The following is a 22,207-nucleotide window of genomic DNA, read 5'->3' as shown; positions in this document are numbered from 1 at the left end:
TATACTGAAAACACACCAATAATTCCAAGTAACCAATTATAACTATTTACTTAACTGCAAAAATCAAACAAATAGTATAATCTGACATTTTTTGCATTGTCTATCTGTAATACAAAACTTTATAACTTAACAAAAAGAGTTAGCAGAAAATAATGTAGATGATCCATCATACAGTACAAAAATTCAGTGTGGATATGGAGTGATTTACAACAGAACTAAGTGTTCATCATTGTCAGTAAACATCTTATTGAGAACCAAAACATTTTATGTAGGATTTTCATGTCAATAAACCCAAATATGTATTTTGACCAGCAATTGCTTTTGCAAGTTAGCACTTTCAATTGAAGAACTACCAGGTAGTTACCTTGGCAGCTACCTTGACTAAACAATTATAGGTAAAAGTAGAAACAGTCGCCCCAGATGGAGGATTTTAAGTACCATAGACTTTACTAATGATGGTATTGGGGGGTGGGGTCTAGGAGGCCGGAAGTTGATATATTGGCAGTATAGTAGTATTATTGCTGCTGTACTGGATAGTGGTAGTAAAGTTGGAGCTAACTACAATAGTGTTCAAAGGTTTGTTATCACCCAAAAATGTTTTGAGCTTTTTTTAATAATAAATTGGTGCTTTTTACCAAGGTGCCATTAAATTCATTTACAAAATATATCCAATACATTTACTAATGTTGCACATTCCTAAAACTGCTAGAGATGATTGATTTTCAATTTATTAATTGCATACGTTTGTAAAGACTCATGCAGGAAGGAGCTTCTGTTAACACGTTCTTTGGTTTTCTCCACAGTACTTTCAAAATTGCACTGAAAAAGATATTAATATCTATTTGTGATTGTTATCCCCAAATATTTAAAATGTTTTGGTTTTATGAACAAACAGCTATCCAATCTGGTATGAGGTGCTACAGAATTCACTGGGAAAAGCACACCTTTATTCAAATTAATTCTGAAACCAGTGATCTTGCTATAACTTGAAGAAATCAGAATTCTTGTTATTCATATGGAATGATGCTTCTGGACTAGTATGAAGTTGTTTAATCCATGCAAATATTTTAGTGCAACAAATAAATCTATGCAATGTAGTAAATATATAATTTCAATAGTAAAAATTCTGGCGTGTCAGATTTTGTGAGCAAGTACACTTCATCAAACAGGCTGAGGGTCTGCCTTTAATAAATCAAATTTGGATTTGTGATATAACTGAGGGAAGTACTTTCTTCATCATTTTGACTTTCGCTAGTATCCTAACACTGGTCTATATGATTCACTTTGTATTAACTATTTTTCTTTGGAAAAATGATTAATGCCTAATGCTTTGCAGAATGTTTTAGGAAGAATTATATTTTTTAGCATCTATGAATGCTGTTAATAATCAAGCCTACGTACTTAGAATATTGTTTATAAAATTCAACTGGGTATCTATTTGGGCTTGCAGCTTTCCCACTTTGGAGTGAGTTTGTGGCATCCTGTATATCTAAAAGTGTCAATGGTTTATTAAGTTTTTCTTAACTAAAAATATTGAGCTGTGGTATTTATATTTAAGCAAAAAACATCTTTGCTTGTGTCTCACATTCTTTACATTGAGAGGAATAGAAGGATTCCTAAAACTGTGTCCTTAACTGTGTCAGTTATCTCTTTATACTCCCTGATTTAACTTAGAGTTTCACTGGAATTTCTATTATTTCTTTGCGAACTTCCTGCTTAGGCATTTGTCAAAGTAAAATCTTATTAGCCTTCTCTCTGTGCTAATAATAGTGACATTGCAATTTAAAAATAAGTTCTTCAGTTTTTCTTGTTCTCAAGGGGTTAAATTCTGATTATAAAGCCAGTCCTTTCTTATAGAGAACCCCATCAGGAGATCTGGCATATACATGATCTAAATATTATAGAATCCTCTGTAACAGAAATTTGTTTTTCTGTTCAATAAAGAAAATAAATTGACTTTCATTGGGTTACAAAGTACTGGCATTCCCAAAGTTCAAAATGGGTTCATAAATGGCCAGAAAAAACAGATTTCTCAAGAAACACGAGTATTTTGTTATTATGTAAATTGAAATTATTCCATGTGAGAGACGCCCAAGAAAATGAAGAATTCATACAAAATGTGTCCATTACTGTTTTGAGAGAACAGACCATACCGGATCTAACCAGGTTATTAAAAGAAGAATGAGGCTATTCACATGAAATTCTCACCAGACATTGATATTAACTCAAGAAATCCAGAAATATAAAGAATTCACAACATTAAAGACCATAAATAAAAGTATGTGTAAAAGTGGAATGATACAGAGGAAAAGTATTGAACACGCTAAGAAAATGCTGACACATTCGATACTTATTTCTCCCACTGTAGATACTGTAGCGTGCAGCCGGGGCCCTTGCCGGCTGGGATGCCTCCACGCTGGAAGAACCAGAGGAGCAAGCATGTCCAGAACATTACCTCCCCCGGAGCACTAGGTGGCAGCCCCCTGTTTTGCAGCGGTGCCTTGGACTCCCGCAGGGCTCCATGGAAGTTGGAGTTTGGTGCAGCCCTGTTGGGTATCTGCTGAGCCCTTATGGGCAGTTCTTCCACCATACCCAGAAGTGCTGCCAGAAATAGGTCATCAAGCACTTGAAGCACTTCCGGGTGCGTTATAAAAGGAGCCAGCAACTACTACTTAAGGAGCCAGAGTTGGGAAAAGGGAGACAAAGCTTGACCGGAAGAGCGGAGGAGAAAAAGAGAAATAAAAGAAGTATTGTGTTTGTGCTGTGATACAGTGCTGGGCTTGTGGGAAATGAGGAAGGTGTTTCCCTTGAGGAAAAAAAATAAAATAAAATGTGTGTGCATTGAACTTGTGTCCTGCATCTGTCTGTGTCGGGTTTGGGTGGCATTGCACCCTCTGCAGGCAAAAATATGCAAACAAAAACGTCAACTGATCCACAGAGCTGTTTTATGCACATCAAGTGATGTTTAACTACTGTACTTTCCAACTTACCAAACCTTTCTTGTACCATTAAGGCCACCTGTTTGCCTACACTAGTACTGCCAGTGAAGGAAACTAGATCCACTCGCTCATCCTTTGCAAGAGCAGTGCTAAATAAAAATCCAGTAGTGGATTGCAAGTCCAAAGATAAAAAGGAAAGAGAGAGAGAGAGACAAAAAAACACAATGTTGTTAATAGATGACCTCAAATGGAATGGCAGTTTGTGATGTACACTGTCAATATCTTATCCAAAATGCTATATAAATATAATAGTAATTTTTATTATTCATATTATTACAGTAAGTGAGAGAAGTGAATCATTGATGCTAAAACAATTTCATGGGCAAATGGTGCATTCATTTGTAGTGCAGAAAGAATTCAGAAACAAGAGTACTATAACATGACTTTTTCATTGAATTTATTAAAAGCAACATTCCATACAAACAAGTTAAACTTAACAAAACTAAACTAAACCCCCACCCAAAAGACAGAACGCCAACCGCCAGAGTAAAACTTTAAGAGTAGAAAAGAGGGAAGAGAATAATATTCCCCCAATATAAAAGCTTATTCTAAAATGTTATTGATTAGATCCTGCCAGGTTTTAAATAAAGTTTTGAATAGATCCTCTAAGTCAGAATTGATTTTTTCCAATTTCTATATAACATCAGTTACCCACGAACTTAAAGTGATCGAGTTGAGAAAGATACGTCTAAGTGCTAATAGTGAAGTAAAGGCAATTACAGTTTGTTTGTCCTTCTCCACTTTAAGCCCATCTGGGAGTATACCAAACACAGCTGTTAATGCGTTAGGAGTGATTGTGACATCAAGGCTGTCTGATAGGAATTTAAAGATACAGGTCCAAAATGATGTTAACTTGTGCACACCCAAAACATATGGCCCAATGAGGCTAGACCTCGATTGCAACATTCGCAGGTCGGATTTTGCCCTGGAAACATTTTGGACAATTTTAAAGGAGACAGATATGCTTGACTAAATATTTTAAGTTGAATAACTGTATGCTTTGCACATATGGAGCTTCTATATATTCTATAATATATATTTCTATATATTATAGAAATGCTGTCTGATTCCTCAAGACTGATCAATATTTCTTCCGGAACAGAAATAGGTGGGAGGTAAGGAAAACCTGGCAGATATTGTTTAGAAAAGTTTCTATTTTGGAAATAGTGGAAAAAATGTGCTGATGGGAAGCTGAACTTGGAGTGTAATTGTTCGTAAGATGCAAAGACTTTATCTATGTACAAATCTCTAAGTGATTTAATTCTGTCCGTATCAATTAAGTTCGCTCCATTTTTATTAGCAGCATTTACAGAAGCCAGAGACAATACAATTCTACCTCAATTTTTTCGCCAAGCATTAATTACTATGTTTCCTAAGAAAAATAAGGACTTATTACAATGTGCATCATACAGACCAATCTCACTTCTGTTTAATGTAATATATTCACTCCCAAAGTCTAACACCCTGGAGATCTCATTATCTTTTGATGCAGAAAAAGCATTTGATCTGGCTGAATGGGACTACGTCTTCACCACAATGCACATATTTGGATTTGGCCCAAACAGACGTGGATGAATCAAACTACTGTATACCAGTCCAGAAGTTTCAGTTTGTATTAACATTATTTCAGGCTACTTCAAACTAGAACGTGGTAGTAGACAAGGATCCCCCCTGTCACCACTGCTATTTGAAATTGCCATTGAGCCATTGGCTCTTCATTTTCAAAATGCTTTTGAGATAAAGGGGATTATCAGAGGACTTGAACAGAAAATATCACTATATGCAGATGATATTGTACTATATATATGTATCAGATGCAGAAAATACTGTGCCTGCAGTCCTAACATCACTAGCAGAATTTCAAAACATATCCGGACTCCAAATTAATTTGAATAAAAGTGTGCTTTTTCCAGTGAATTCTCTAGCACACAACATTAGATTGGACACCTTATCTTTTATCATCACAGACCAGTTTTAATTCCTAGAAGTAAACATCACAAGTAAACACAAAGCTCTTTATCAACAAGATTTTGCATTCTGCATGGAAAAACCTAAACAAGACTTGCACAAATAGTCAACCATCCATCTCACTTTAGAAGGGAGAATTAACACTGTCTGGATGAATATCCTTCCTAAGCTTCTTTTTCTATTTCAAAGCATCCCCATATACATTATCAAATATTTTTTTTAAGAAATTAGACTCAATTATGACCTCATTTATTTGGAATTCAAAACATTCATGCATCCTAAGGGCGACTCTACGAAGACCTAAAGCAGAATGTGGCATGTCTCTACCTAACTTTCAATTTCATTACTGGGCAGCAAATATACAAAATATAAAAACCTGGACATCGACACAAATAGATGAACACAAACAGACTTGGTCTGCAATGGAAATAAAATCCTGCAGTACTTCTTTACATTCCTTGCTTTGTGCCCCAGTAAATACAAGTTATCTTAATACATAATTCGCCAGTCTCCTCACTCACTCACTCACTCACTCACTCACTCACTCACTCACTCACTCACTCACTCACTCACTCACTCACTCACTCACTCACTCACTCACTCACTCACTCACTCACTCACGTCTGTCCGAAGCCGAATGCGCAGTCGCATTCTGCGCAGTTGCCCAAAAAACCTTACGAGACCGGCATCACGGCAGGCGGCGGATTTACGGCCACGAAAATTCAAAGAGAAAGGCGACTACGGCCGCGAAAATTCAAAGAGAAAGGCGACTACGGCCGACATCCAACCCCAACATCACGGGAGGTGGCGGATTTACAGCCGCAAAAATTCAAAGAGAAAGGCGACTTCGATTAAAGCTCTAGAGGCCTGAAAGGCGATTATGACTACAGCTCAAGGCCTAATTACGCATTCATTCAATACACCTATATCAGGTTTGTGGTGCTTATACTTATTATATATCATACTATTCCACTCGTGCCCGTTTCATCTTATGTTGTCGAAACAGGCTCTTTGTCTAGTTGTCAATATACTAACAACCCAATTCTTCTTCATTCACTTAGAATATGGAACCAATGTAGGAAGCATTTCAACATAGAGAATCTTTTATCTGTGACACCTCTACAAAATAACCCCCTTTTTCCACCCTGTCAAACTTACACAGTTTTTAATGTTTTGGATTAAATCACTTAGACATTTGTGTTTCATAACTCTTAAGCATCATTCATGTGAACATTGCAACTCTCGTTATAAATGTCTTTTTATAAAGGTGGATTGTAACATTTTATTTTGGGGACGTATATGTAGAACATGGCAAGAATTAATCAGAGACATAACAGAAGCCTTGAAAACAGTTGGTCTAACCAGTAATGAAAACTGGAAAAGAAAATTTTAAGAATGGGAACATGGAATATAACAAAGTTAACTGTTAAAGAAAGATAGTAAAAGAAATGGAAAAGCGCAAGTCCCACATGTTAGGAATATCTTGAAATAAAAAAGAAGGGGAATGATATGATAAATCTAGATAAAAAGAATGTACTTTCAGATTATTGCAGATAAGGACTCATTTTATTAGTAAAGGGATTCCATCTGTTCAGGACATACAGCATTCCATCATCTCCACTGTGCTAATTATGAAGAATGTCACTTTAATTGCTCAGTTTTTTCACTTGCTCTATATTTGAAAAGAACTATCAAGAAAGTATTCTGGGGAAATGAGAAGGACAAGCATCTTAAAAACCCTTAAGTCACATGAAATTTTAACTAAACTTATATTTATAGCATCCATTCATTCCTTCATCTCTTAATGAAATACATTATAGGCTTAGGAAAGGTGCTATATAAATAAAATAATTCTTAATTTCTGAACAAAAACCTATGTTTACAATTCTAGACTGAACTGTCCTAGAATAGGAAGCCCTCATAATCTCCTTCCGCACACATAAAGTGTGCACATGATTTTTAAGTTAGTCATTTGCCTAGTAGACAAAAATTACTGCTGTATTCAAAAAGCTGAAAATTGTCTGTCCACTTTAATTAATATATTTTAGGGGAAGTACTCTCAAATGCAATGAAAAAATACTATCCAGATATTATCTATACCTAGTATCTGAAAGATTTTTTTAATTAAGCCATATACTGTATTTAATGAAAATACCTCTTGAAAAATCAACTACAACATAAAATAAAATGATATGAGACTAAGGTACATAAATAAACACTACTTCTATAATGCCATTTAAGAGAAAGATAGGATTTTATTTACATTTATTGTTGTCAAAGTACTTAAAATATCAATTGCACAAATAAATGAAATTAACTGCTTTTGCCAAATGTATGCAATTTTGTCTCTGGCTTAAAGACAACAAAAATCACCACATTTTTCAGGAACATTCCCTGAAATGAAACAATGTAGGCAAAACAATAGGCCACACTACTGTTTATTTTTAAAAATAAAAAATACAGGCACACTTCACTGTTAACAATACCTGGACTCACCCAATGTCAGCGCCTCCACAAGTCATCGAACAAATAGCACCTGGAAGTTTGTTTTCTTCCAAAACATCTGCAACTATTCTGAACATAAAATATTTAAGATAAATCTTTTTATTAAAAGAAAGAAACTGATTTCAACAACATAAAAAGCAGCCCCATATACAAAATTAATAAAATAAACACATTAAGCTTCATTTTTAAGAAATGTCAAACCACTTCTTAAAAAATCATCATATTACATATAAGCTGAAAATTTACTTTTACAAAAGTGCATTTTTGTAACTTTAGTATCAACAATCTTCAATAGGAGTATGACTAATTATTGGGAACTGTTTAAATAAAAGTAACTTGCATATTTGTTCAACCCAATGGCCAGGTGCTTTAAAAAAAAGCATTTTAAAAACAGACTAAGTTTACAGTTTAGAAATGTTACTAAAATGCTGTGAAAATCCCATGAACATTTGATTAGCTCACAAGCATCACTTGAGTAAAATAACATACTGACACTACTGTTGTGTAGTGCATTTTGGCATAGCAAGAAGGACACATCCATACCAAGGTGAAAATCTCCAAAGTCACTTTACTAACACACATGCCAAAAATAGATTGTGGTGAAAAGGCTAAAAATCAGTGAATTTAATAATGTAACAATACCGACAAATAGCCTTCATTTCAGTAGGACAACAAGGCAGAAATCTGTGCAAAACACAACAACTAACATCAAACAAGCAGCCTGAATTCTTCAAGAAAAGTTAAATAAATGGGTAGAATGGTAAGTTATAAACACCTAGCAGCTAAAGTAAGATGCATTTCCCATCTGTTAAAATCACTATTAATCAAGGCTAGGTAATATTCTTCTTGGCCAATAGACTGGGCACCACACCAGGTAACCAAACCATACTGCAATAAATGAGTCAGCCTTCAACAAAATCGGTTGTTCTTTTTAGCTAAAACACACACAAATGTTAGGAACACTATAAATCTGAATAAGAATTTTGTAGCTTGGACCTGAAGAGTGAAAGACAGGCTATAATAGCTTTTTTTAACCCCAATGACTACATTTAAAAGAATATAACTTGTTACTTTATATACCCCAATGTATCCAGTCTATAGCTTTTTCATACAGGTTGGATTTTCACATTTTACAGTAAACTGTACTGCTCGGTTTGAGAAAAAGTAAATGAGAATTAATTAGTGCAGTACTGGCTTAATTATCCCCTAAACAGATTAAACTTAGACAAGGCAGACCTAAAGATGATTTCTTTCAAAAATTGCTTGCAGAGCAACTTGGGCTGGTTTTGGTTTAACCCTGAAGGTGAGTAGTAACAGATTACACAAAGAGCAACAGCACGTCAACAGCTGATGCTAATTTGACTGTGGCAGGGGTCCTTAATCAAGGTTCTGGAAGGCCGAAGTGGCTACAGATTTTCATTCCAGCCAGATTCCTAACTTGAACTCAGTCCCTCACGATAATGATATGCCCTGTTAGCGCATGCCATTCATCAAAGACAAATTTTAGTTACATTGTAGATCAGAGGTCTTCAATTAGTAATGGAGACTCACAATGACTGCATGTTTTCACTTCAACCAGTTTCTTAATTAAAACCCATTTATGTACTACTAAAGCAATATGTTTTTTGGGCTTAATTTTAGTTATCTTGCCAGTTACAATTCAGAACCCTAAATTGCCTGTTTTAGTTTTTAGCAGCAGAATTTAAGTTTTAACTGTTGCCTGCTTTCTTAACTAGACATTAGTTAATAATAAAATGTAGATAACCAATAAACCAGTAGCTCTCCAGCTAACATGCTTCCTTTTAAACCTGTGCGTATGCACCATGACGTATCTGTGTTAAAAAATGTTTAGAAATAAAAGAGGGGATTTGAAAGGACAGTTTAGTTTAAATCTATTCTGGTCCACAAAACGCATGGATAATGTTCTCAGAGAAAGAAACTCTATAGTATAATTAAACTTTCTCTCAGATGAATGAAAGCATTAACATGCCAAATAGTTAAATACCAACTTTCATTATTAGCAAATACTGTTTTCTAATTAGGAAACTAGTTGGAAGGAAAAAGCCCTTCAGGACAATGATTGAGGACTCCTGGTCTATGGGGTGTTACCAATTTCTAATGAACTTGAAATCAGTCACTGCAGAGTACCACTATATCATCTACAAATGAAGACAATTCCAGATCAAAAAGTATCTACCTAAAAAAGGATGTGTCATAAAAACTTAATTTAAGAAATTAATAAAAAATGGTTTATTATAGTCTTTAAGATGGTAACATAACAGCTGCATCTAGAAGAATTTAATCTGTCCTAAAACCAATTCTCATAACAAAAAAAAGAAAGAAATATGTGCTTGTATCATGCATACTTTGATCACAATATGCAGTTGTTCATCTGCACTGACCGAAGGTGCTAAGGTGTATATCCATCCATCCATCCATTCTCTTACGCTTATCCGAGGTTGGGTAGCGGGGTCAGCAGCTTGAGCAGAGATGCCCAGACTTCCCTCTCCTCGGCCACTTCTTCTAGCTCTTCCGGGGGAATCCCAAGGCGTTCCCAGGCCAGCCGAGAGACATAGTCCCTCCAGCGTATCCTGGGTCTTCCCCTGGGCCTCCTGCCGGTTAGACGTGCCCGGAACACCTCACCAGGGAGGCGTCCAGGAGGCATCCTGATCAGATGCCCGAGCCACCTCATCTGACTCCTCTCGATGCGGAGGAGCAGCGGCACTACTCTGAGCCCCTCCCGGATGACTGAGCTTCTCACCCTATCTTTAAGGGAAAGCCCAGACACCCTACGGAGGAAACTCATTTCAGCCACTTGTATTCGCGATCTCGTTCTTTCGGTCACTACCCATAGCTCATGACCATAGGTGAGGGTAGGAACGTAGATCGACTGGTAAATTGAGAGCTTTGCCTTACGGCTCAGCTCCTTTTTCACCACGACAGACCGACGCAGAGCCCGCATCACTGCGGATGCCGCACCAATCCGCCTGTCGATCTCACACTCCATTCTTCCCTCACTTGTGAACAAGATCCCGAGATACTTGAACTCCTCCACTTGGGGCAGGATCTCTCTACCAACCCTGTGAGGACACTCCACCCTTTTCCGGCTGAGGACCATGGTCTCGGATTTGGAGGTGCTGATTCCCATCCCAGCCGCTTCACACTCAGCTGCGAACCAATCCAGAGAGAGCTGAAGATCACGGCCTGAGGAAGCAAACAGGACAACATCATCTGCAAAAAGCAGTGACCCAATCCTGAGTCCACCAAACTGGACCCCCTCAACGCCCTGGCTGCGCCTAGAAATTCTGTCCATAAAAGTTATGAACAGAATTGGTGACAAAGGACAGCCCTGGCGGAGTCCAACTCTCACTGGAAACGGGTTCGACTTAATGCCGGCAATGCGGACCAAGCTCTGGCACCGATCGTACAGGGACCGAACAGCCCTTATCAGGGGGTCTGGTACCCCATACTCTCGGAGTACCCCCCACAGGATTCCCCGAGGGACACGGTCGAATGCCTTTTCCAAGTCCACAAAACACATGTAGACTGGTTGGGCGAACTCCCATGCACCCTCCAGGACTCTGCTAAGGGTATAGAGCTGGTCCACTGTTCCGCGACCAGGACGAAAACCACACTGCTCCTCCTGAATCCGAGGCTCGACTATCCGACGGACCCTCCTCTCCAGAACCCCCGAATAGACTTTTCCAGGGAGACTGAGGAGTGTGATTCCTCTGTAGTTGGAACACACCCTCCGGTCCCCTTTCTTAAAGAGGGGGACCACCACCCCAGTCTGCCAATCCAGAGGCACTGTCCCTGATGTCCATGCAATGTTGCAGAGACGTGTCAACCAAGACAGCCCTACAACATCCAGAGCCTTGAGGAACTCCAGGCGTATCTCATCCATCCCCGGGGCCCTGCCACCAAGGAGTTTTTTGACCACCTCTGTGACCTCAGTCCCAGAGATGGGGGAGCCCACCTCCGAGTCCCCAGGCTCTGCTTCCTCATTGGAAGGCATATTAGTGGGACTGAGGAGGTCTTCGAAGTACTCCCCCCACCGACACACCCACCGACCGACCCACCGTCCCGAGTCGAGGTCAGCAGTGCACCATCCCCACCATATACAGTGTTGACACTGCACTGCTTCCCCCTCCTGAGATGCCGGACGGTGGACCAGAATCTCCTCGAAGCCGTCCGAAAGTCGTTCTCCATGGCCTCCCCAAACTCCTCCCATGCCCGAGTTTTTGCCTCAACAACCACCAAAGTCGCATTCCACTTGGCCTGCCGGTACCTATCAGCTGCCTCCAGAGTCCCACAGGACAAAAGGGTCCTGTAGGACTCCTTCTTTAGCTTGACGGCATCCCTTACCGCCGGTGTACACCAACGGGTTTGGGGATTGCCGCCACGACAGGCACCGACCACCTTACGGCCATAGCTCCGGTCAGCCGCCTCAACAATAGAGGCAGGGAACATGGCCCATTCGGACTCAATGTCCCCCACCTCCCTCAGGATGTGGTCGAAGTTCTGCCGGAGATGGGAGGTGGGAGTTGAAGCTACTTCTGACAGGGGGCTCTGCCAGACGTTCCCAGCAGACCCTCACAACACGTTTGGGCCTACCAGGCCTGACCGGCATCAGCCGGGCTCAGCCCGAAGAGGCAACGTGGGTCCCCCTTCCCATGGGCTCACCACCTATGGGAGGGGCCAAGGAGGTCGGGTGCAGTGTGAGTTTGGTGGTGGCTGAAGACGGGGACCTTGGCGGTCCGATCCTCGGCTACAGAAGCTGGCTCTTGGGACGTGGAATGTCACCTCTCTGAAAGGGAAGGAGCCTGAGCTAGTGCGCGAGGTCGAGAGGTTCCGGCTAGATATAGTCGGACTCACCTCGACGCACAGCTTGGACTCTGGAACCAATCTCCTTGAGAGGGGCTGGACTCTCTACCACTCTGGAGTTGCCCCCCGTGAGAGGCGCTGAGCGGGTGTGGGTATACTTATTGCCCCCTGACATGGAGCCTGTACATTGGGGTTTACCCTGGTGGACGAGAGGGTAGCCTCCCTCCGCCTTCGGGTGGGGGGATGGCTCCTAACTGTTGTTTGTGTGTATGCGCCGAACAGCAGTTCGGAGTACCCACCCTTTTTGGAGTACCTGGAGGGGGTGCTAGAGGGCATACCTTCTGGGGACTCCCTCGTACTGCTGGGAGACTTCAATGCTCACGTGGGCAATGACAGTGAGACCTGGAAGGGCGTGATTGGGAGGAATGGCCCCGCCCGAGCGGTGTTTTGTTATTGGACTACTGTGCTTGTCACGGATTGTCCATAACGAACACCATGTTCAAGCATAGGGGTGTTCATATGTGCACTTGGCACCAGGACACCCTAGGCCTCAGTTCGATGATCGACTTTGTGGTCGTGTCATCGGACTTGCGGCCACATGTCTTGGATACTCGGGTGAAGAGAGGGGCGGAGCTGTCAACTGATCACCATCTGGTGGTGAGTTGGCTTCGATGGTGGGGGAGGATGACGGTCAGGCCTGGTAGGTGTATATTAAACATATTATATATATATATATATATATATATATATATATATACTGCGGTGGGTTGGCACCCTGCCCAGGATTGGTTCCTGCCTTGTGCCCTGTGTTGGCTGGGATTGGCTCCAGCAGACCCCCGTGACCCTGTGTTCGGATTCAGCGGGTTGGAACATGGATGGATGGATGGATATATATATATATATATATATATATATATATAGATAGATATACAGTGGTGTGAAAAACTATTTGCCCCCTTCCTGATTTCTTATTCTTTTGCATGTTTGTCACACAAAATGTTTCTGATCATCAAACACATTTAACCATTAGTCAAATATAACACAAGTAAACACAAAATGCAGTTTGTAAATGGTGGTTTTTATTATTTAGGGAGAAAAAAAAATCCAAACCTACATGGCCCTGTGTGAAAAAGTAATTGCCCCCTGAACCTAATAACTGGTTGGGCCACCCTTAGCAGCAATAACTGCAATCAAGCGTTTGCGATAACTTGCAATGAGTCTTTTACAGCGCTCTGGAGGAATTTTGGCCCACTCATCTTTGCAAAATTGTTGTAATTCAGCTTTATTTGAGGGTTTTCTAGCATGAACCGCCTTTTTAAGGTCATGCCATAGCATCTCAATTGGATTCAGGTCAGGACTTTGACTAGGCCACTCCAAAGTCTTCATTTTGTTTTTCTTCAGCCATTCAGAGGTGGATTTGCAGGTGTGTTTTGGGTCATTGTCCTGTTGCAGCACCCAAGATCGCTTCAGCTTGAGTTGACGAACAGATGGCCGGACATTCTCCTTCAGGATTTTTTGGTAGACAGTAGAATTCATGGTTCCATCTATCACAGCAAGCCTTCCAGGTCCTGAAGCAGCAAAACAACCCCAGACCATCACACTACCACCACCATATTTTACTGTTGGTATGATGTTCTTTTTCTGAAATGCTGTGTTCCTTTTATGCCAGATGTAACGGGACATTTGCCTTCCAAAAAGTTCAACTTTTGTCTCATCAGTCCACAAGGTATTTTCCCAAAAGTCTTGGCAATCATTGAGATGTTTCTTAGCAAAATTGAGACAAGCCCTAATGTTCTTTTTGCTTAACAGTGGTTTGCGTCTTGGAAATCTGCCATGCAGGCCGTTTTTGCCCAGTCTCTTTCTTATGGTGGAGTCGTGAACACTGACCTTAATTGAGGCAAGTGAGGCCTGCAGTTCTTTAGACGTTGTCCTGGGGTCTTTTGTGACCTCTCGGATGAGTCGTCTCTGCGCTCTTGGGGTAATTTTGGTCGGCCGGCCACTCCTGGGAAGGTTCACCACTGTTCCATGTTTTTGCCATTTGTGGATAATGGCTCTCACTGTGGTTCGCTGGAGTCCCAAAGCTTTAGAAATGGCTTTATAACCTTTACCAGACTGATAGACCTCAATTACTTCTGTTCTCATTTGTTCCTGAATTTCTTTGGATCTTGGCATGATGTCTAGCTTTTGAGGTGCTTTTGGTCTACTTCTCTGTGTCAGGCAGCTCCTATTTAAGTGATTTCTTGATTGAAACAGGTGTGGCAGTAATCAGGCCTGGGGGTGGCTACGGAAATTGAACTCAGGTGTGATACACCACAGTTAGGTTATTTTTTAACAAGGGGGCAATTACTTTTTCACACAGGGCCATGTAGGTTTGGATTTTTTTTCTCCCTAAATAATAAAAACCATCATTTAAAAACTGCATTTTGTGTTTACTTGTGTTATATTTGACTAATGGTTAAATGTGTTTGATGATCAGAAACATTTTGTGTGACAAACATGCAAAAGAATAAGAAATCAGGAAGGGGGCAAATAGTTTTTCACACCACTGTATATACATACACACACACACACATGTATATATATATCTTATATATAAACATCTACGCGTGTAAGTGTGTGTGTGTCTGTCCAGCCCAGAGGTGAGAGGTGGAGTTGGGGTAAGTATATATTATATACACACAAATATACATATACACACACACACACACACACAAAATATATACAAAAAAAACATTTAAAGTCATCCATTCAGGAATATTAAGTCATCCACTCAGCTGAGTTGGATATGAGGATATTAGATGAACCAATCTCAGATTTCTGAAATTTTGTTTGCATAATTTTTCTAGGCTAACTTGCTGGCATTTTTTTGTCTCAAATAGATAGCTCAATCACATTATTAGAGGATTTTTGTGAAATGTCAGAGGACACACATAATTTTAAAACCAAACAATTCTTTTTTTAACAAGCACAACTGCTTTGTACCGTGCTTCACAGAGCCACAGAAATACAAATGAAGGTACTGAATTAATTACGTAAGGTGAATTGTAATACACTAACTTTGTAACAGCAATACTGGTTAAAGGAGTCGTGGGGGCACCTTTCCTACAAAGAAAAAAAAAAAGTTGTTAATGTATCATCAAAATACTGTTATAGATTTTTTAATTTTATCACACTACTTACTCTAATTCTTTATGTTTATTAGACATTAATTCATTTCAGTTATTAAGTGAGTATACGTATATTAAACCTAACAATATTTTCAAATTGTAAAAATTTGCATGTTTAACAGTACTTATAAAAATGATATGGTGAGAGTGCTATTTAAATATGTGAAATGTACTCATTGTTATCACTGATTTGCTAGCCAGTTTATTTGGAATTTTAAACAAAAAAGTGTGAAGGACAGAACAAATTAATAGAGATCAGACATTATGAAAAGTTCTAAATATAATACATTTTTATGTTAAATTTTTTGAAACCTAAGGTTAATTATGTGACATACAGGTATACTATTTTTTAAGCCATGTGATGATTACCAAACAAGTTATGCAAGGCCTGGTTTCTTACTAAGTGCCAGAGAGAAAGACAGAGATTGAGTGTGGGATTATTTTCTTATCTTTTATAAATAAAAAAATGTTAAAAGTTTTTGAAAATTTAATGAGCATATATGATTATTAATACACTTATTAATCCATGTTTATTTTAAATGAAGCCATGTATTTACACTTCTCTCTCTAACAAATTCATTTTCAAATTCATTACACTGTTTTTCATGGAACACTGAATATACCCCTTTTGGTACATTTATAATTTGTCGATACCACTTGCTCTCCAAGTTATCATCTAGTGTGTCTGTGCACGCAATAAGACTATAATGATATTTACCCTAGTAAATTCAGCCAGACTACTTAGAGGAACAACAGGAATGCTAAACCTGATTTTTTTTTTTTAAATGGGCTGTGGAAGGAGTAATCTACAGTAATCCCTCCTCCATCGCGGGGGTTGCGTTCCAGAGCCACCCGCGAAGTAGGAAAATCCGCGAAGTAGAAACCATATGTTTATATGGTTATTTTTAGAATGTCATGCTTGGGTCACAGATTTGCGCAGAAACACAGGAGGTTGTAGAGAGACAGGAACGTTATTCAAACACTGCAAACAAACATTTGTCTCTTTTTCAAAAGTTTAAACTGTGCTCCATGACAAGACAGAGATGACAGTTCTGTCTCACAATTAAAAGAATGCAAACATATCTTCCTTTTCAAAGGAGTGCAAAGCAAGCAGTCAAAAAAAAAATCAATACGGCTTTTAAGTATGCGAAGCACCGCCGGTACAAAGCTGTTGAAGGCGGCAGCTCACACCCCCTCTGTCAGGAGCAGGAAGAGAGAGAGAGAGAGAGAGAGATAGCGAGAGACAGATAAAAAAAATCAATACGTGCCCTTTGAGCTTTTAAGTATGCGAAGCTCCGTGCAGCCTGTCCTTCAGGAAGCAGCTGCACACAGCCCCCCTGCTCACACTCCCCTACGTCAGTGCAAGAGAGAGAGAGAGAGAGAGAGAGAGAAAAAGTTAGCTGGATAGCTTTTCAGCCATCTGCCAATAGCGTCCCTTGTATGAAATCAACTGGGCAAACCAACTGAGGAAGCATGTACCAGAAATTAAAAGACCTATTGTCCGCAGAAACCCGCGAAGCAGCGAAAAATCCGCGATATATATTTAAATATGCTTACATATAAAATCCGCGATGGAGTGAAGCCGCGAAAGGCGAAGCGCGATATAGCGAGGGATCACTGTAATGCTATAATGTTTGTTATATTAGGACTGCACTTAAAGTAATTCAATACAAATGTGTTGAATATTACATGAATAGAAAAAAATAATGCAAAACACATGTTTGTCACTAATCAGACAGAAAAAACTAAACAAGATACACATCAACACGGATAACTATTACAAGCTAAATAAATAACAGTGTCCTATCATTTTTTGTTTATAGGTTTGAATATATTTTGGCAAAATGCTTTATATTTTATTATAATGCTTACAGTGTTAGATACACTACAATTTTATGCTAGTCTGAATAGACTCTTAAGTTTAAAAAAAATTGCAAGATAAATTCAATTTCTGTTTACTATCTAAGAATAACTGAAAAATTATAAACAAGTTTTGTACCAAAAAGCACATTATTTTGAATGTTCTTTCAATATATACAGTATTGTTGTACTCTTGCCTGCCGTACAATTGTATGTTACTATTTGTTCTTTTTTCACAACAATACATGTCTAGAAAGAAACAAAAACACACATTTTTTTTTTTTTTTTTTTTTAACTCCCAAGGCTAAAGGTAGCACAGCTATAAAATGTTTACTTCAGGACATCTGTTGTTAATATGATTTAAGATTATGCCTGGATAATATAACAATAATTGCATGCCTTACCAGAGACAAACATTTCCACAAATAAGTGCAATTGCATTGTTCCAACCATAAACAGCTACTGGAAAGTTAAAGGCAGTAATGATGCCAACCAGACCAACTGGGTTCCACTGTTCAATCAAAGCATGACCTGGTCCTGTAAACATCAAAAACAAAAACAGCAAGTAAGGCTTGAATAAGAAAGGTATTAGTGGGCCATGCATATCCACCATTCATAATAGTGCTGTCCAGATTTTTATCATATTTTACTCCGAACCCAACTTATATCATTATAAATTGACATTATCTCAAAAGTGACAAATGAGAAAATCAAGTTTAAATATTCAGATTGGTTCCAAACACTGTGGTTGAACAACATAATCATGGTGGTTACAGTAAGAGTTCACAACATTATCAGTTACTCAGTGTTCTTATTTTGTTCCATATGGTTATTTATTTGTTCATGGCACTTCTAGGGTTGTGCATGGAAAGCTATTCAATAGAAAGTTCATTATAATTTGTTATTTATTAATATCCATACCAGATTACATAAGTAATAGTTGGCTAACTCATGTTTGTGCAAGGTTACAGATTGATACAATTAATTTAGAAATGGTAATAATTAACTTGGGGTTAAAGCTAAGACTCACATACATGTACTTGCCTTGAAACTCTCTTGAACAAAAATAACAGGTACTGCGCCTCCAAAGATCTTACTTGAAAATTAATACAATTACAAAGACAAACTAAACTCAACGTTTAGTTAAGAATTTCTTATTGTTAAATTTGTAATTCAAGCAGCAATATAACCCAAAAGTATTGTTCATGCTTAACTTACGTTCTGAAGGTAGTACTGGCCCACCAATCATTCGAGAAAGGCCAACTGCATAATCACATATGTCTATATATTCTTGAACTTCACCAACACCTTCTACAAAAATCTTGCCCATTTCAAGAGAAACCTAGTTAAAAAGCAACAAAATTAATGAATATAACTTTGAAACAAAATAAACTGAACAAGACAGACTATGAGGCATAGCAATGCTCTGATCAGGTTGTTTTTTTTTTATGGGCAATATCAATATTATGTTATACACTGTTTAAATATATGCCTGGAAGACATGGAGGTAAAAGCATAATGCATTGTAATATACACCAAACTTTTGTGTCAGAAATATGAAGTTTTAGAAAACTGTCGATATAATAATAATAATAATAATAATAATAATAATAATAATAATAATAATTCATTACATTTATATAGCGCTTTTCTCAGGTTAGTAGATTGGATGACTCAGACTTTTTTTCTTATCGCTATAAAAACTGTTATGCTAAGCTTACTTTTATGCTTACCAAAACATATACTCTATGACACACAAAAACAAATAATAAACACAGTACAGACCAAGGTTATTATAGTTTTGCCTTTTTATTTTAGTTTTAATTTCCATATTTTTTCTGACCTTACTTGGAAATTCAGTTTGGTTTTAATTTTCCTTCAGTGTATTTTTAGTTTTAGTTTAGTTTTTATTTTACAAAGACATTTCTATTTTATTTTTATATATACTGGTAAAATTCCATTACAACGAACTTCCAGAGACCTAAAAAATATTTTGTTGTAATGAAAATTTCATTGTAATGAGATTCTGTATTTGTTGCTATAGTGCTTTCTTTAACTTGCATTCAGGCATCTGCAATAACTTCAATAGCTTCTTTCACGTTAATTTTAATCTTCTCCTGTCTACAAGTTATGCTCACGATAATACATTTTCAGGGTGTGAATGATGCCCAATTCCAATGGCTGAAGCATTGCTGTGCAATTGGGTGGGAGGAATTCAACGTGAACATCATCTAAATGCAGAAGCATGTTGTGGGCAGCACAGTTATCAATCAGAAGCCGAATAATCCTTTTCTTTTTCTTCATACTGTGAGGTTTCTGAACTCTTTTGGTATCCCCCCACCCAACGGGAATATCACGCTGAAGTGCATCCTGAAGTGTGATAGCCGCGTCTGTGTAAGATTGTTTGTCAGTTGCTGGGGAAGGGCAACAGCAGGCTCACAGCGGTGCAGTGAGACGCCACAAAAACAAATCTTAAAAGATCATGCTATAAGTCCCTGTCTTACACCCTAAAACACGAGGCTGAGTCTCAGTACTTTAGCAAAATCAGCTTTATTCAGCTTGAAACAGGAACAGCACGGTTATTTATTGTAGTGAGATCTGCCACTCTCCTATAAACAGACACAGCAGTCAGGCAGGGTTGCAGCCAGGTTAGTGGCCAAATAATCCTGCTCCCTGAATTTACAATGTTCCTTGCATCACCCATCGAGTTTGCTTTGGCAGATTAGACGTAGCAGAGCTGTAAGCCTGCTGTTGCCCCCACAACATATAAAGGTATCACTGAAAACCATCAAAAACAAAAACAGCAAAAAAAACAGTACGAGCAAAGTTCAAAGAAAGAATTTTTTTTATAATGTTTCTGCTTGGGATCATTGTGCACAACTGAGCTGCGACCACAGAACTAACTGCTCCGTGGATGATTCATTCAGGCATTTCAAGGTCTTTGGGCACTTCGTTATAATGAAAGTATCTGCTGAATGTACTTCGTACTAACGAGATTTCTATAGACTCGTGTCATATGGGGAAACTGTCGGGACCATAAAAATACTTTGTTGTAAAGATATTCATTGTAATGGAATTTTACCTGTATATTAGTTTCAGTTTTAGTAATTATGGTATGGTTAAAGACCTACTATGGAGTTTAGTTTTTGTGTCACAATGAGACAGAACTGTACACTTAACAGGTTTGGGTATAATATGAGTGTAATGTTAGTGGAAGCTTACTACACTACACAACACATTTTACTATTTGGTTTTGTTTTTGTCTGATTAAAAACAAGCACAATCAAAACCAGGTACTACATATGAACAACTAGCCAACCCGCGGCGTACCATACGCCGCATAATCAGGCCGCTTTTTTAATGATTTTTAAGCACAGGGAGAAAATTAACATTTGAAAAATTGGTAATGTAATAAATCACCAAGAAAAGTAACATTTCATGTGCCCACCCCCAACACGTCACCTGAGTCGTTTTCCTCTTTGCACAGTCCACATGCACGTGTGAGTCACATAGACTTTTCATTGTTGTTTGTGGTTTTGGGTGCTTTTCTATATATAATCCACCAAGTCACCCGACCATGGTAGTACCGTTGGGGGGTGTGTACAAAGGGCAGGGACGTAATCAGTGCGAGCGTATGACCCGCTAGCCATGTTTTTGAAAGTTTGGCCCTGTGCCTTATTAATTGTCATCGCAAAGACAAATCTAACAGGAAATGGTCTTCGTGTTAAAGTAAAAGGCAAATTATCAGCGACAAACAAACTGTTTTACACGCTGCATACCAACCCGTGGCGTAGTATATGCCACATAATCACACCGCTTTTTTAATGTTTTTTAAGCAGAGGGAAAAAAATGAACATTTGCAAAATCCGTAACGCTGCTTTCAGTAAGTACAATGCACACGCGTTTAATTTGTCGGCCACTTTTTGCCAGCCGTCTTTTCTGGTTTGGGCTGCTTTTACAGTGTTACCGCTTGTGCATATTAAATCTTGAAATCCTTCAAGTAACTAATTAACTAACTAACACCCACCCGCCCAGCTTGTGTGAAAAAAATGTGGCCATTCTTTCATCATTTTGTTGCAGCCTATCAAAGACTTGCTGATCATGTTTTTTAGACTCAATATACATTGGCTTTTCACTCAGCGCAGGGGCGCGCATTCATTTCGGATTATTACATCCAGCTAGTCTGCTAGACTAATCTGCTACACGGCTGCGTTTGAAAAACCGACTTATCCCGGATGAGTTTCACCGGCATTAATGATTAGGAATCCGGTTGGAACAAAACCCTGTATCCACAGGGGTTCACCAGGACCGAGTTTGGGAAACACTGCTGAACACAGACGAAACCGACTCAGGTGAGGAGTTGGGGCGGGCAAAGTGGTTGCAGCTATTGATTATTCAGTGTTGTTTGCCTGGGTGTCTGATCTGCTCGACGGGATCAGAAATAAAAGCAAAACAATGTGAAGGCAATGTCACAGGTGACCCTGTGGTATAGCGGGTCCACAGCTCCCCTTCAAAAGGCCATTTTTAAATAAATAATCATCGCACTCACAGTGTAGCGAGGGGCGTGGAAGTGTGGCTGAAACGGTTTCCGGGTGGAGTCGTGCTGCGGGCATTTCTCCCCTGTGCAGTGTGCGAGCGAGTGAGGAGAGAGAGAAAGCCGGTACGTTAGAGTGAGCGAGAGCAGGCTCGAAGGCAATGTGTTCCTGTGGTATAGCGGGTACGTAGCTCCCCTTCAAAAGGCCATTTTTAATCAGGCGACTGACAGTAGTGGAGTCAGGCACAGAGAAGGTCAGCTGGTGAGAGAGCGTCTCGACTGTTGCAGGGTCTGCATCAGTGAAGCAGGTGAGACGCTAATGAAAAAGAGGCACAGGGCTTATTGGTTTT

At 39.0% G+C, this 22,207-nt stretch overlaps 1 protein-coding gene across 1 annotated transcript in view; it reads right to left on the bottom strand.

The window, feature by feature from the left end:
* aldh7a1 (aldehyde dehydrogenase 7 family, member A1) overlaps positions 1-22,207 on the bottom strand; it is a 74,247-nt gene that overhangs the window by 42,662 nt on the left and 9,378 nt on the right. Inside the window, exons 5-9 of the mRNA XM_028805235.2 lie at positions 18,542-18,665; positions 17,728-17,860; positions 15,354-15,398; positions 7,464-7,541; positions 2,991-3,088 (exon numbers count right to left, since the gene is read on the bottom strand). Of these exons, the coding sequence (XP_028661068.1) occupies positions 2,991-3,088; positions 7,464-7,541; positions 15,354-15,398; positions 17,728-17,860; positions 18,542-18,665 (478 nt within the window). The remainder of the gene's footprint in view (positions 1-2,990; positions 3,089-7,463; positions 7,542-15,353; positions 15,399-17,727; positions 17,861-18,541; positions 18,666-22,207) is intronic.

This window comes from Erpetoichthys calabaricus, chromosome 7, assembly GCF_900747795.2.
Source record: "Erpetoichthys calabaricus chromosome 7, fErpCal1.3, whole genome shotgun sequence".
NCBI classification, from domain to species: Eukaryota; Metazoa; Chordata; class Cladistia; order Polypteriformes; family Polypteridae; genus Erpetoichthys; species Erpetoichthys calabaricus.
This window is presented reverse-complemented; position numbering and strand designations above follow the sequence as displayed.